Source organism: Vidua macroura, chromosome 1 (assembly GCF_024509145.1).
Source record: "Vidua macroura isolate BioBank_ID:100142 chromosome 1, ASM2450914v1, whole genome shotgun sequence".
NCBI classification, from domain to species: Eukaryota; Metazoa; Chordata; class Aves; order Passeriformes; family Viduidae; genus Vidua; species Vidua macroura.
This window is the reverse complement of record NC_071571.1, coordinates 103,207,519-103,222,116: the sequence shown is the minus strand read 5'-3', so window position 1 is coordinate 103,222,116 and position 14,598 is coordinate 103,207,519. Positions and strand designations below refer to the sequence as shown.

At 39.6% G+C, this 14,598-nt stretch overlaps 1 protein-coding gene across 3 annotated transcripts in view; it reads left to right on the top strand.

The window, feature by feature from the left end:
• The window catches only part of MTCL1 (microtubule crosslinking factor 1), a 102,446-nt gene that overhangs the window by 58,284 nt on the left and 29,564 nt on the right, over positions 1-14,598 (top strand). For 2 of the 3 annotated variants that reach the window (XM_053988039.1, XM_053988051.1), the window contains exons 5-7: positions 2,204-3,529; positions 4,479-4,634; positions 12,199-12,291. In XM_053988039.1, coding sequence (XP_053844014.1) covers positions 2,204-3,529; positions 4,479-4,634; positions 12,199-12,291 — 1,575 coding nt within the window. The remainder of the gene's footprint in view (positions 1-2,203; positions 3,530-4,478; positions 4,635-12,198; positions 12,292-14,598) is intronic. The other variant, XM_053988047.1, reaches the window with a different exon arrangement.

Genomic DNA, 14,598 nt, shown 5'->3' with positions numbered 1-14,598 from the left:
TTTGAAGCCAAAGGCAGACAAGAAGTTGGGTAAAGAATGCAGGATTACAAAGGCAGAATAAAGAAAATGTCAGACCAGCTACTAACAGATAAATAAATAAATAAATAAGTAAATAACCAGGAGTAATCATCCCGCCTGTGGGTTCTGATGTGCAGCACTGGTCTGGCTGTAACTTTCCTTGTGATCTTTGTATTTCCCTAAAAGCAAAACCTAGAACTCTGGAGATAAACTGATTCACCATGATAGGAAAAATAGAGGTAATGTGTTGCACAGCCCTGGACAAAGGTGATGCTTTAATCATACAGCCTTATCCAGCCAGAGCAACCAAAATGCAGAGTGACTGCAGAGGCTGCATAGGATTTTGCCAGGTTTTAATTCGATTCTTAATTTGCACTTCTGAGTTATAAAGAGAAAAGCGATTTATAAATATATGTATGAAAAAGAGAAATGTGTATACAAGGAGACAATAGAGAGGATAGAAAGTCCATCTTCTAGAGGCTCTGCTTCTAATCAATCATAAGTACTTTGCTTGAATTAATTTAAAACTTATATTTCTGATGCCAGAAACATGATGACCAAAATTTTAGTTAACCCATGAGATGATTGCAGTTGTGTTTGGCTCTTGGTTGTCAATTAAAACTGCATATTAACAGAAAGTTTGACTAATTTTTACTTCTATCATGTTTTTAACATGTAAGTTAACTTTTTTTCTATTTAACATTTTAAAGTCACAACCTGCAGGAGGAAGTATCAATCAGAAAGCTAACTGGGTTAAGAAGTATACAACAAATCACTTTTGTGTCTGTTCAGTTATTAACAGCTGAAATTAAGTAATAATTAATATTTATGTAAATAGAATATGGCAAAATTAATCTAGGTAACATAGAAGACCAGTGTGCTAGGATCTATGCTATAGAAATTAAATAATTTCCTCAGATTGCTGAGTCATAATTAGTTTTGTAATTTTTTTTTTTCATAGCCTGATCTGCGTGCAATTAAAGTCAGTCATGTTTTCCTCTGAATTTGGTTTCCATTATTAGGAATTAAAACAAAATGGTGCTTGTGAAAGTTAACAGTGCTCCAGAGACCGAAATGAAGTTTCCATATATAATTGCACATATGTCCACATGGCCTACCAACAACGATAAAATCTGCTGTCTCAGGAGATCATCTTTCAAAGCTTGCCTTCCATTATACTGCTAATGCTGATAAATGTGTCTCTTTTGAGGCCAAGTGCCTGTATCTCCATGACAATTCATGAAAGTGATTCATGCAAAGAAATTGTTCATTGGCTTAGAATTTACTTAACCTTGTCTCTTATTTCAGCACAATACACACTGGAGTTTTCATTTGAGATGAGATGCAGTACTTTTTATAGCCCAATACACACCAAAAATCCCAAACAGTCATTCAATACCCTGGTACTTCCTGAAAAATGCAGGTTTTCACATGGGATGGATTTGGATGTAAACACGGTTTAATGAATTTTTCTTCCCTTTTTCACATGTTTTCACCAATCTCCCTTGTGAACAGTTGTTCATCGCAGAAACAGAGACCACAATCTGCTCTGTCCTAATAATAACAGCAGTAGAGACAACAGTGTGTTTCATATTTGGAAAGCAAGTTAGGAACTTCATCTATTTCACAGCATTTTGAGATCACAGTAATTAAAGTCTTCACTTTTCAAGGTAACCATGCAGTTTAGTGCACCTTTGTTGTGCTTTCTAGCTGAAGGAGCCCAAATTTTGAGATTATGATGAGCAAATTCATCTGAGTAGTCTTTGTTTCATGGTACTTAAGAGGAACAAGCGTGTCATTAAAGGTAAATGGAACAAAAAGTAAATGGAACAAAAAGTGCCACCAAATCATGGAACCTTTTCATTTGAGTCATTATTTTCCACAAGGTTTGCTCAGCATTTGAGAAAAAACATTGTGTTGGCACTCTTGCATCACTGAACACTTGCACAGGCACACTTTTTTTTTCTCCCTCTTTAGCTCTGGTCAAGCTGCTTTGCCAATTTAACTAAGACCAAACCGTGAAATGTGTCAGCTGTGTGGTTTGTGCAGCTCTGTCTGTGAATTGTTTGCATACTTAACAGATGCGGCTCAGAGGATGGGGAGGTGGAGATTTTGAGAAATAAGATGCTGGTTGTGCTTCTATTGTAATATAATCTTGGGTTGGGGGGTTGATTATTCTTGGCAGGAGGACAGTGCTGATTTGAAGTGCCAGCTCCAGTTTGCCAAAGAAGAGGCAGCGCTGATGCGTAAGAAGATGGCCAAACTGGGGAGGGAGAAGGACGAACTGGAGCAGGAGCTCCAGAAGTACAAGTCCATCTATGGAGATGTGGACAGTCCCCTGCCTACTGGGGAAGCAGGGGGCCCACCCAGCACCAGGGAGGCTGAGCTGAAGCTTCGTTTGAAGCTGGTGGAGGAGGAAGCCAACATACTGGGCAGAAAAATAGTGGAACTGGAGGTGGAGAACAGGGGGATTAAAGCTGAGATGGAAGATATGAGGTGCCAGTATGAAAAAGAGTGTCTCAGCAGGGACCACATTTCAAGCATTCCTACCTCACCCTACGGAGACTCTGTGGAGTCAGCCACAGAGCTACGCAGGCACCTGCAGTTTGTGGAAGAGGAAGCAGAGCTGCTGAGGAGGTCAATCTCTGAAATTGAGGATCACAACAAGCAGCTAACAAACGAGCTGAACAAATTCAAGTTCGAGCCAGGACAGGAGCCAGGCTGGCTGGATGACGCAGCATCCAAAGGTGGTGGGACCTTGCAAGAGGAGCTGAAGTCGGCCAGGTCACAAATCAATGAGCTGAGTGGGAAAGTGATGAAGCTCCAGTACGAGAACAGGGTCCTTATGTCCAACGTCCAGCGTTACGATCTTGCCTCTCACCTGGGCCTGCGCACTTCCAGCCCCAGGGACAGCGATGCCGACAGTGATGCTGGGAAAAAAGAGAGTGATAGCGAAGATGGTCGTCCACCACAACCAAAGAGAGAGGGGCCTGTTGGGGGCGAGAGTGACTCCGAAGAAGTATACGAGAAGACGTCAGGTTTTGGGAGTGGGAAGCCATCAGAAGTCAGCGACCTGTGCTCCACCGAGCTCATGAGAGTGAAAGAGGACACCGAGTCATTAATTAACATCAAACGTGAGGCTGAGCGACTTGAAAGGACTGTGGAGCGCCTTATTACCGATACGGACAGCTTGATTTATGATGCGAAGGTGCACGTAACCAGCAGCCCATCCACCGAGCAGGATTTCAGAAGTGGTGAGGAAAGGGGAGACGATAAGCATGAACCAGAGCTTCTGGACACTGTCAACTCCAGGATGAAAGCTTTCCGGAAGGAGCTTCAGACCTTCCTGGAAAAGGTTGATCACATTGGAGAGGGCCTTAAGGAGCAGATGGAGGACCTCTCCCCTCTTCCCCATCTCACAGAGTCTTCCAGTTTCCTATCCACAATGACCTCCATGTCCCGAGACTCTCCCATTGGTAACCTGGGGAAGGAATTAATCACTGACTTCCAGGTAGGTCAGCCTCTTATTTGCCTTCTTTCTCTTTATCGTTTCTCTTTCTTTCTGGCAACTGCTACCCAAGAGCTAATTTTCCTCACAGCTGCTTTGTTATGATTTCAGACCCGCAGTGTATTAAGTGTGTAATGTTAAACAAACACTTTATAGTTTTTTTCTTTTATTTATTTGCACTCCTTTGATTCAGAGGCGGTTCCTCGTGGCAAAAAGGCTAATCCATTGGTGTTAAAGAGATCTGTCTTGTTTTTGTCTGTAACAGCAGTGTTTCCCCATGAAAAAAGGAGATTAATTTAAAAAAAAAACCACAAAACTGGTGAATGTAAATTAGAAGCCTTGCTAAGAAATGTGAGGAGGTCTTTATTATGCTCTCTTGTAAAAGAGTCAGGCATGTTCTCAAAAGCCTTGCCAAAAGAACCCAACCAAATGCAGTTTTCTAAGTGATGTGTTTTGAAAAGCCTGCTTACAGCTCACTCCCCTAACCGAGCAGCGAGTGAGAAGCTCTGTAGCCAGCGAAGGACTGCCTTGCCTAAAGCGTTGCCCATGGGCGCATGTCTAAACTGCCACAACTGCCACACTGGATATGGCTTTTCTGCACCGCACAAGTAAGGAAGGAAGAGCCTTGTGTCCCATATCCTTCATGACTTGTATGCTTGCTGTTGGTTTGACTCATGCATCCTCATTGCATGCGCCTCATAACCAGTGTTTGCATTCTTTTTTCCTCTCTTTCTCTTTTTTGCTTTTCAGATGTTTCAGCCCATCATTTTGCTCATCCTCATTTTGGTTTTGTTCTCTTCACTTTCTTATGCCACTGTATTTAAGTTGTTTTTTCTGTTCACGCTTTTCTTTGTCTTGTAGTTTTTCAGTCGTCTACCTTACCCATTTTTGTTTTCTTTATTCCCTCCTGTCCTTTTGTTTTTTTGTTATAAACCGCCCATGCATCTAACAGTCCAAACTGAGGGATCAGATGGAGTGGCAGCTCAAACAAGATCGTGGAGAGGAGCAAGACATTCGCCACCAGCGAGCCACCACCGACCCACACCGCAGAGCTGATGGAGACATTAAACTCTACAGGCCAGGAGACAAGGGCTGTTTCAGTCTAGAGGTCAGCAAAGCAGCCCACCTTACTCACTGCCTCCTGCTGCCTTAGCCAGGAGATGAGTAACAGAAGCCAGGGGTTGGGGGAGTAGATTAGACTAAACACGGCACCCCTGCTTTGAAATTTGTGGTTGATCTCATTTGCCCTGCGCAGTTTCAGAGAAGCAACTCTGTCCTAACTTGCAAGACATCACCCTGTTCCAAGTAGCTTTGCCAAGGGGGAAAGTACAGCTCAGGGACCCTTTACAACTGAGTAGAGAAATGAAAGATCTCCAGAAGAGGTTGTAATCCCTGATATATGATCATGCTTCCAGGTTTTACTTTGTTGGATGTTTTAAATCTGGAGAGTTTACAGATAGAGAATGATTTGCATTTTGCCTGTCAATAGATGCTGGCGTGCATGGTGATTCTCAACACCATGCAGGAATGCAGCACCCTGCAGCTTCCAAAAAAAGCTTATTTAAAGCATAGTTCTCCATTGCTTGGGTTGTTGAGTACTTTTCCATTTGTCAAAAGCATCAATCAGTTTTTATTTGAATCTTCATTCATGCAGAGATCATATCTGCCTCAGTAAACATCTCCTTAGCTGCTTTCTCATGAACATAGATTGTCCAGACAATGCAACTGGTCATGAAGAAAACAACTTCGAATCTGTCTCCATAAAGGTGGGCTTGGAGTAGTGAGAAACTTTTCTGCTGGCCGCTGGGAAGCCAATTCTTGAAACTGTGATGGTTAGAGTAGCTTCTAGTGAGGGATGAGTTTTAGCATGCTTTTAATTCTACAGACACATGAAGAAGACTTAATAGATCTGAAACCCTAACTCAGCCTGGAGAAATGGGACTGCTGGCTAGGACAGCTGGGTTAGCAAGTGAGCAATTGCAAGACCTAGAAAGCAGGGGTAGGAAGATAAAAACTTCAGGGCAGCTGGTAGCCAAACATCATGATGATGTGAATATGAAAGGGAAAGTGGCCCTTCCTTTTAACACAGGTAATTCTTTGCTGGTTTTGCTTGGTTTGATTTAAAATATCCTGACAGCACAGATCTTTGGTAGGATTAGAACAATAAATTTGTTCAGCAGCGTCTCTTCCAACTTTTCACTTCTAACAGTGATAACAGACCTCAGGAAGGATATGTGATAAATCCAGGGCACCATAAGCCTCTCACTGAAGGGTAAAGTAATTCTTCCTCAGCTGTGAGAAGGGCCAATGAGGTAGAGAAGTCTTGTTGTTCAGCATGGATCCCTTTGGAAACAGAAATTGATATTGCTCAACAGTTATGGTAGATTGGGTCAGAAAATTACTCCAGCAATATTTCAATATTACAATATTTCTGTTCAAATTCTGTCATATTTATTGGTTCCCCCTTATCTTAGATCAGTGTTGTTATAATATTAAGGCCCATACATATATGTATGCCCTCTGTTAGGATTAGGGATTTGGCTAATTTCAGGACAATACATTTTTTTTTTTTCCTCTGCCAGGATGGGATGAGGTATAAAATATGTACAGTAAACTGTACTTGAACAGAGAAGAGAAAGTTTTCACACCTTTCACGCCTGGCAAGGAACAAACCAGTAATTATAATCAAAGGTAGAGAATAACCAGTTTAGGACCAGATGTGCTCAAAATATGGCCAAGGTTGGGGCTCAAACAGTCTAACTTGAGAAAATGTGGAAGACTAAGGTGTTTTTACAGTCACAATCACTTAAGCAAAAAAGAATATTACAGTGCTTTTATCTAAAACTTTTCAGTGGATAGGAGGCCTGTGGAAATCTTGAAATCTTAAGTAGTCAAACCCAAGTGAAGGAGAAGCTTTCTCATGATAATTTTGAAAGGTATCATTTTTAATTTCATTATTCAGTTTGATTTTATTATTCAAGTATTTTAATTTATTTTAATTTTTTAAAATTTCATGTACTGCACTAGCAAAAACTGCTATTTTTTTTCCCAGATGAATGAGTGGGAAAGAATACTATTCAAATACCAAAGGTATCTTCTTATTACCACAGAAATTTCAAATGTAGATTCAAACCTTTTAATGCCCACAGTGGGTATGGCTACACATGACTATCTATTTTGACTTAGGAAGTGAAAATATATGCACTGGCCATTCATTTCACTAAGGAAAAGTTGTTGTTTTTTTTTTATTCAAACGAGCTCATTTATCTAATTTTTTTTTTTCCAAGCCGAATTTTAAATTAAAATTTTCACAAGCAATGCTGAAGAGCTTCCATTTAGCGATTCCTTCTATTTTTAAAAATGAGCACCATGGGAGCTTAATTCTTTTATTAAATACAATAAATGCAGACAGACATGTGCTTGAAACTACCCTGTGGCCTAACTGTAAACACATGCTGTTTTTTGGGCTTTGCACTTTAGTGGTTAGTGCAGGATTATTAGAATGTATTTGCGTGTTAAAGAGGTGGGTTAGAGTCCCAGTCCAAAGGAAATTATATCTTGAAATTGCCTTAAGAGCAGGGCTTTGTTTTCTTGCTGAAACAAGCCTTTCAGCTGCTGTTGTGGGAGGCTGGAGCCCATTGGGGTGGATGTTCGATCCATTATTCATGATTTTAGCAGAGCTCTGTTGTGGTGGGACGGGGAAATCATTCTTTACTATCCAAGGAAAAAGCAGGTGAACTAGTAAGAATTGCCTTGATTAAAACAAACAGGAGAGCTAAATAAAGATAACAGAGCAAATATCTTATGGCAACAAAATGGAAACCAATGGGAAAAACAGTAAATTTTTCACCTGCTGATTTCCGCCAATGGAATATCCATAAACGAAAGGCAGTTTCCTCAAGCAACCTCCTCCTGTTTATTCAGAAGCAAGAAGACATTTGGAAGAAGGAAGATTTCGCTCTTTCAAATGACCAGCTATGGCTTGGTACATTTGATACTGGATGCTCTAAATTGGAGCTGTATCTCCTAGTTCTATTCCTTCAGAGAATCTCAGTCCTGCCTTTTCCTGAACGAGTGTATATCAAAGGCAAAAGCACTTTGCATTTCAGATTTTGATTATTTTCATACATGGCTTTTAAAGACTTACACATTTAGTTCTGTGTAGAAAAATACCATAAAATCTCTGACACTCATAGGTTATGGAAAAAGAACCACAGAAGGGAATTCATGTAAGAGGAGTGAATTGTTACCAGAGATTTAAAATAAAAGCAGATAGGCTGGAAAAGGTGAGAGCATGTCTTAAACAACAACATTTCCACAAGGTCTACTAATAAAATAGGAATAGCGTATAATAATTTCTTCTAAGCCACTTTTAATATGTTTATCCACTTTCCTTACTTATCATGCCAATAGGGAATGTATAACTAAGTTAGTTATTGGGTTAAGTTTGGACCAACCAGATACAGTGATGTGCAAATTAGGTAAGTCAATTTACCACCTGCTTTGAATCAAAACTTCGGTATGGATCCATTTTGGAGGAGATAGATGAGGAGAATTTTGATCTATATTTTGACAGTTCTATTTTTTAACTGGTGCTGTTTCTGTGCAATTTTCATAACTGCAAGTGAGTGTTTTTCAGCTGGATGGTTTTTGCAGCAGTTCCCAGCCATGTGCTGAACATTTGCACATGCATTTCTCTGGTCAAAGGTTTTGTTTTTCCAGAAAGGCAACTGTGAACGGCTTGCACATTGTGACTTTTTTTCTTCTGGTAAAAAAAGAAAAAAAAAACCAACAACAACAACCAAGGACCACATAGAAAGTTGTATGTCTTATGTCCACTATTCCTCCAGTGCAAAGCTGTGGGAAGAAGAAAGAGAAACTGATGCTGTGATTATTCCTTCCCACCAAGATTAGGGGATGCAAGAATAATTTACTTTGATGTATTGTGTTCTTTCTTGCTATGTAAGATTCTGTAGAGGTTGACAGTGTAATGGCTTAAAAGACCCTTTATTATGTAAATCTGGATATTTGAGTCCTAACTGCACTTGGTGAGACTTTGTGTACTATCCATACAATGAGATGGATTTTTAAAGACTTGGAATGAAGTGTTCTGTGTTTTCCCAAACTCAGAGACTTTTCATATAAGCACAGACAAATAACCACACAGCTGCCTATTCTACACTAGTAAATGAAATATATGTCATCTATTTTTAAGGGGTGAGAAGAAGAGTACATCCTCAGAAGCAGCCTCTGTGAATTCAGTTAGATGTGAATTGCATGCAAAAAGTATAACAAAAGTACTGGAACTTTCTTTCTGACCAGCTGTTAATCTGTGAAAAAGTAGCAATTTTTAAACTATGTGTTCAAATGTAAGGTCCAAATATCAAAACATTATAATGTAGCTTTAGAGGAGCAGCATAAAACATTTATCTTTTGACTTGCTTCGAATTGCACACTAATGCTGGAAAACATCATTCTACCCTGCCTCCTCAGGCCTTATTTTGTTTGATCATTTTTGGGGGAAAAAAAAAAAAGCTTAAGAGAAAGATTCCATGAAATTTCATGTTCACGGTTGTTGCATACAAATTGATTAAGTTTGCAGGCAAATTGAGGTTGCAATTAGCTAGGGTAAAATGGAGAAAGCAGACAAATAAAACCCAGCCATACCTTGTCTTGGATGGCAATCTTGTAAAAACAAGTCATGGCAGATATGTGGGATTGTGTGAGTTGCAAAGTAACCTAAAAAGCTGTCAACACTCTGAGACGGGGGGAAAGGGGTCAGTACTGTGAGGGAGCAGTGGTGAAGTCCCCAGGATGAGTTTTCTCTGTGCATCTTCTTGAGGTAAAGACATCAGCATGGATTAGCTTGTTCTGGAGTGATAACAGGTGAGATAAAAGGTCTGAGCAGATTTGGCAGTGCCTGTCTGAGGGGACAGGAGTGGAAGTGTGTCTGGTAATGGGATAACTGGGATACATGGGAAACTATTGGTCGGTGTTGAGCTGTGGATGAAGTGCAGCTGTTTCTGTGGTGCTGTGGTAGAGTAGCACTAGCTCGTAGTTCCCTTGGTATTGTGTTTGTACGTCTTGTAGAGAGTGTGTGTCTGTTCTGTGATGTCAGCACATTGTGCAGTGGCCGTCGTGTTCGGGATGTCTTCTGTTCCTCGTGTAGCACACTCCTTAATGAGAACAAAGGAAGGAAAGAATGGAATATAACAGGTTGTCAACTGTTGTGTCCATTTTGTAGTAATGTTCCTTTTCAAAACAAAACAAAACCACAGTTGTGCCACAGACTGCAGCCTGCTGGTTTTATGATAGGGTACTGATTTACACATATAAGCCAGACGTCCATCAGTGCAGTATCAGGTACCTGAACTGCATACACAAATATTTTCATGATTTATAAGTTTGATTTATTCACTATAAATTTATAATATTGTTTATTCACAATCCTAATAGATTGTTTAGCAGCAATCTATTAGGCACGTAAGCAGCCTTACCTCCCGTGATTTGAGCAGTGGAGATATCCCAACATTTCTGGTAGAAATGACATTATATATTATTATAGCCTATGAAGAGTTCTCAGGTTGCATTGGAAGGGAAAAGGTGTGCAGCTCTGCATTCATGCACTGGCTGCTTTTCAACTTAAATTTACTTTAGGACTTACAAAAAAGTATTGTCCTTAAAGAGGCAAAGCAGTTGTGATGTGATTTTGACTTAGAGTGCACATAATACTGCATCTGCCTTTATGATATATTTAATTTCTTTTCAGTAATTCCAACAGTTCCCACATAATCCTAGCAGTGAAATTTCCTGAAATTTGGCTTTGCATGAGCTACATATTTATAAAAAAAAATTGGATGGGTTAATAATTTTGAATCCATAAAGGGAGGAACAGATTTTTTTTAAAATTATACATTAATGAACAGATACATTGGTTTTTGTTTGCCATATTCCTAAAGAAGCTTGATCAGAATAAAATAATGCAGAAATTCCTGATGAAAGTATTTTTTCATTTATTGCATGAGAGAATTAAATTAAGAATTTACAAACGATTGTGCAAAACTGACAAATCCCATCACAAGCAATTCTTTTCAAATCCAAATTTTGACCTTATGCACTACAAAATGTCTGCAGACACATTACAGATGTGACACACAGACAGATGAAATTGATAAGGCAGGTAATGTTCTCTTAGTCACTTTATGTGTGTCTTTCAGAGGGATGGAACTGTCTTTTCCTGAGGTACAAAACAGACATGCACAAGTCAATAAATTACTCAAGTAAAGAAGGCACTGATAGGGCCCAGAAAGTCTATGTAGGTCCACTTTTGATTTTCAGCAGAGTGTGGTCCTGCAGGTAGTTTTTGGGATATTTCCATTTGCCTTATCTCATTTTTCCCTAGAGGAGGGGTGAGGAGTGTCTGTTCCAGGGAGAACTACGTTTTGAATAACCAAAATGTTCCAACATGGGCTGTGTGGCCTGAACAGCAGCAGCTGCTGGCTTTGCTCTGGAAAGTGGGAGGAGTGGCGAGGAGGTGGATGCTGGGGCTGATGCCGGCAGGGAAATGGCAACACAGCCCAAGAGAACAGTCCCACGACCTTTGTTATGTCCTTGCAGCTGCTGAGGTTGGAGCACGCAGGACGTGGGCCAGCTGAGAATTTGGGATTACACTTTGAAGCCTGAAGCAATCCTGTCTTTAAGTACATTTTTGCTCTGGGAAGTAAGAGTGTGGTGCTGTAGTGCTTTCTGTGGTACACACGTGAAAAGAATGGCATCCAGCTGAGCATCACTTTTGTACAGATAAACCAGTTTTGGCACCAATGTGAGAGACACAAAGTGAAGGGCACCAAAAGTTCTGATCAGAAATATAATATAAGTGCCACAAGATTAATTACTGTAATATAAATAATGAGATCTGACTCTGCCTTCTTGGGTCTTTATTTTTGAGTTAAATAACTTTCAGGAATAAAGTTGACGGGATGCCAAATTTAATGAGAACATAAAATTGAAGGTATTAAGATTAAAACAGTATTGGAACTGAAAGGGGGGATAGTTAATTATTTTGGTCAGATCTCAGGCTCACACAGCTTATCACTGTGATATTTTTGTTGTAATTATTTTGAGTAGAAATCACAGAATGAAGTTGACTTGTGCAAAGAACTGTCTTGTATCTGAAGAAAGGGATCTTAGGTATACTTGGTTTAATAAATGCTATCCCATTAACTGCCCTATCAAAACTGTTGCAAATGAATAATTAGGTTCAATATGCATGCATTAGATTCATCTTGTACAGAGGTGTTAAAATTTTACAGCTTTGATTATGATGAAAAAATGCACCACCGAATATGTAATCCTGCAAACAGGAGTCTCAGCTATTCAAGTCCAAGCCCAGAGCAGAGGCCTGAAGAGAATATCCAATATGTAACATCAGCATTCCAGCTTTAATTTCCAGAAGAAGTCACACAGGAAATTCCCACACAGATTTAGGACTTTGTTATTTATTTGCACACTGTGCTTTGGTTTTAACTATTGATAATCTTGAGTTGTGCAGATGTCTGTCCTGCGGCTCTTTTCTTTTTCATTTTTTTTACACCTCTGAGACACATTTTCTGCTAAACCTTTCCCTTTGTCCTGCTGATCAGCTCAGGGATTCCCATGTTTTACCTGTACAGAATGTATCGATACAGGAGCTTCAGGCTCAGCTTGAGCAGGAGACAAGACTTCACCGAGAGGAGCAAGAAAAGTTTACAGAAAGGATCATCCAGGTAAATACAAAACCCACCTGGGAGAGACGCATGACCATGATGTGTGACGTGAGCCTTGTTTGTCACGACTGTGGGAACTTGTGTCCTTATGGCTGTGCCTGTGTGACCTCATCTGAGTAAATGAAGAATCTGGAATCTGGGGAAATCTAAACTCAAGCTCATTTTGCCACTGCGAATCTGGCTTCTCTGCTTGGTGGAGAGAAATTTTGTCCTTCCCTCTGCAGGGGAAATCGTGGTAGAGTCATGAAATACTGTGTGGAGAATCCTGTCACCCTTCAGCTCTCCATGAGCTGGGGAAATGTATTTGATCCCAGGGAGCTCAGTTCAGCTCCATACCTTATTCTGACTCCTCCTAGCCAAAAGAAAATCCAGCACCTCTCTGAAGTCAGAGGAGTTGCTATGCGCACACAGCTGAGAAATAAATCAGGACATTCATTCTTGTATTTCTCAGTAGTCAGTGCTTCCAATCTTCTTATTAATAGCTGGTGAATAAATAATTTTTTTTTTACATGAGCTCCCCCTGCTCTTTTGAAGGCTGGAACAGATTAGTCAATCGTTTTGTGATCTCTAGCTCTTAGAGCGAAAAAATCTGTTACTAATTTCTGCAGGCTGTTTGGCTCTTAACTAAAGTTTTCTTTTTAAATTTATTTCATGGACTAAATTCTGCATAATTGTTGCATACTGTAAAGAATTTTTTCTTGTGCCAACTAATCTCTTTATGCCCAAGTGGTATCTCTCATAACTAGCTTTAATTTCCAGTTGATCTCCACAGGAGCTTTCCACTGGAGCTTTTGAAGGCAACCAGTCAATTGATTTTCTTCCTAGTTGCCTCAGCTGTGAAAGCTTTTTGGAAGCTATGCCAGTCTCTTAAAGTTCTTTTCTTTTGCAATTGCTATCCACTGAAAAAGCATAACACTCTATGAATCTACCTCCACTAGGGTCTTCTGCAAGAATTCATGACCACAGGGATTTGAAATATAACAGCTTGTCAAAATGATGAAAAATACACCAAAATCAAAGCTAGCTGTTCATGTTGATAGCCAGCAGAAATAGAAGACTAAAAACATCTTCTGGATTCTTCATTTTTTTCCAGATTATGCCAGTTTTGTTGACAATGTTCCTTTTTTATCATCTTCCAGGATTTCTGGTGGAAATTACTCAGATTTTTGCTGTATTTAACCATAACTTTATTTGATGGAAGAATGGTCATCAACATCAAATGTACTTAGTTCTTCAAGCAAAAACTAAATTTAAAATCAGCCCTTCTTTTACTTTTTCATTTTTAGGAATGTTTAATGACATCAAATTGATGTGTGCTAACAGAGTACAAGCTCCATGAGTGTTGTTAGGATTTGTGTGTATGTTTTTTTGGGGCCATTATGGCAAATTTTGTTCCAGACTACTTTTAAGCTTCATTTTAAACACATTTAAGCTAGCCATTACTGTAAATAATTTCAATTTAATCGGGAACTTTTTAAGGAATAGTAGCATAGATGCTAAAAATTTGCATTATGCTGGAGCACATCATTTACATGGCAGGCAAGTCCTTAGGAAACTATCTCATATGGACTGGTAGCCTATTTCAGAAGCATGTGAATGTTGTCATGAAAATCAAACATATATTCCTTAGCAGTATTTATTGCTAGGGAGTCCAAATCCCTGAAACATTCTTTATTCTTATGTGAGCATTGTTTGTTGCAGGGCGTGTTCCGATGCTTTGGATTGTTGTGATCATAAGTGTACTGTGGCTTTCATAGATTTTATCTGTGGAGCTGGTCAGGAAAAGGAGAGGCTGTTGTTCTGCAGAATGGAAAATAGAAACTGGCACCTGTAAACAGTGACTCTGTACTCATTTTCCATCTGCATTTTCTTCATCTATGAAGAAGCCACAGCTTGGTTGAAGTGGAAACACTTTCTCATCTATGCACAATATGAGATATTGTACAACTAACTTGTACAAGTTCTGTTGGGTGCAGGTCATGCCATGGTTTGATTTTTATATATTGAGGGAGAGGTCATGTTTAAAGAGTGATATTTCAAGTGGCCTTGCATTGAAACAGGTGTAGTTGTACATGTCCTCTAAAGAATCAGCTTTTCTTGGTGATTTTAGTACTAAGGCTGAGACATGTCGAATGCTGAGTTGCAATCTGTTCCTGTCTCTTAAGTTCCTGCTTGTGTCCCAGATAAAGTCATGCCAGAATGAGACTGTTTACTGTGGTATGATTCAGATGCCTCCAAGTATGAACTGCAAGGAGTGAGGGATAAGTAGTGGTGTCTGAGGTACTGGAGGTGTTTTCTTCAGAAATG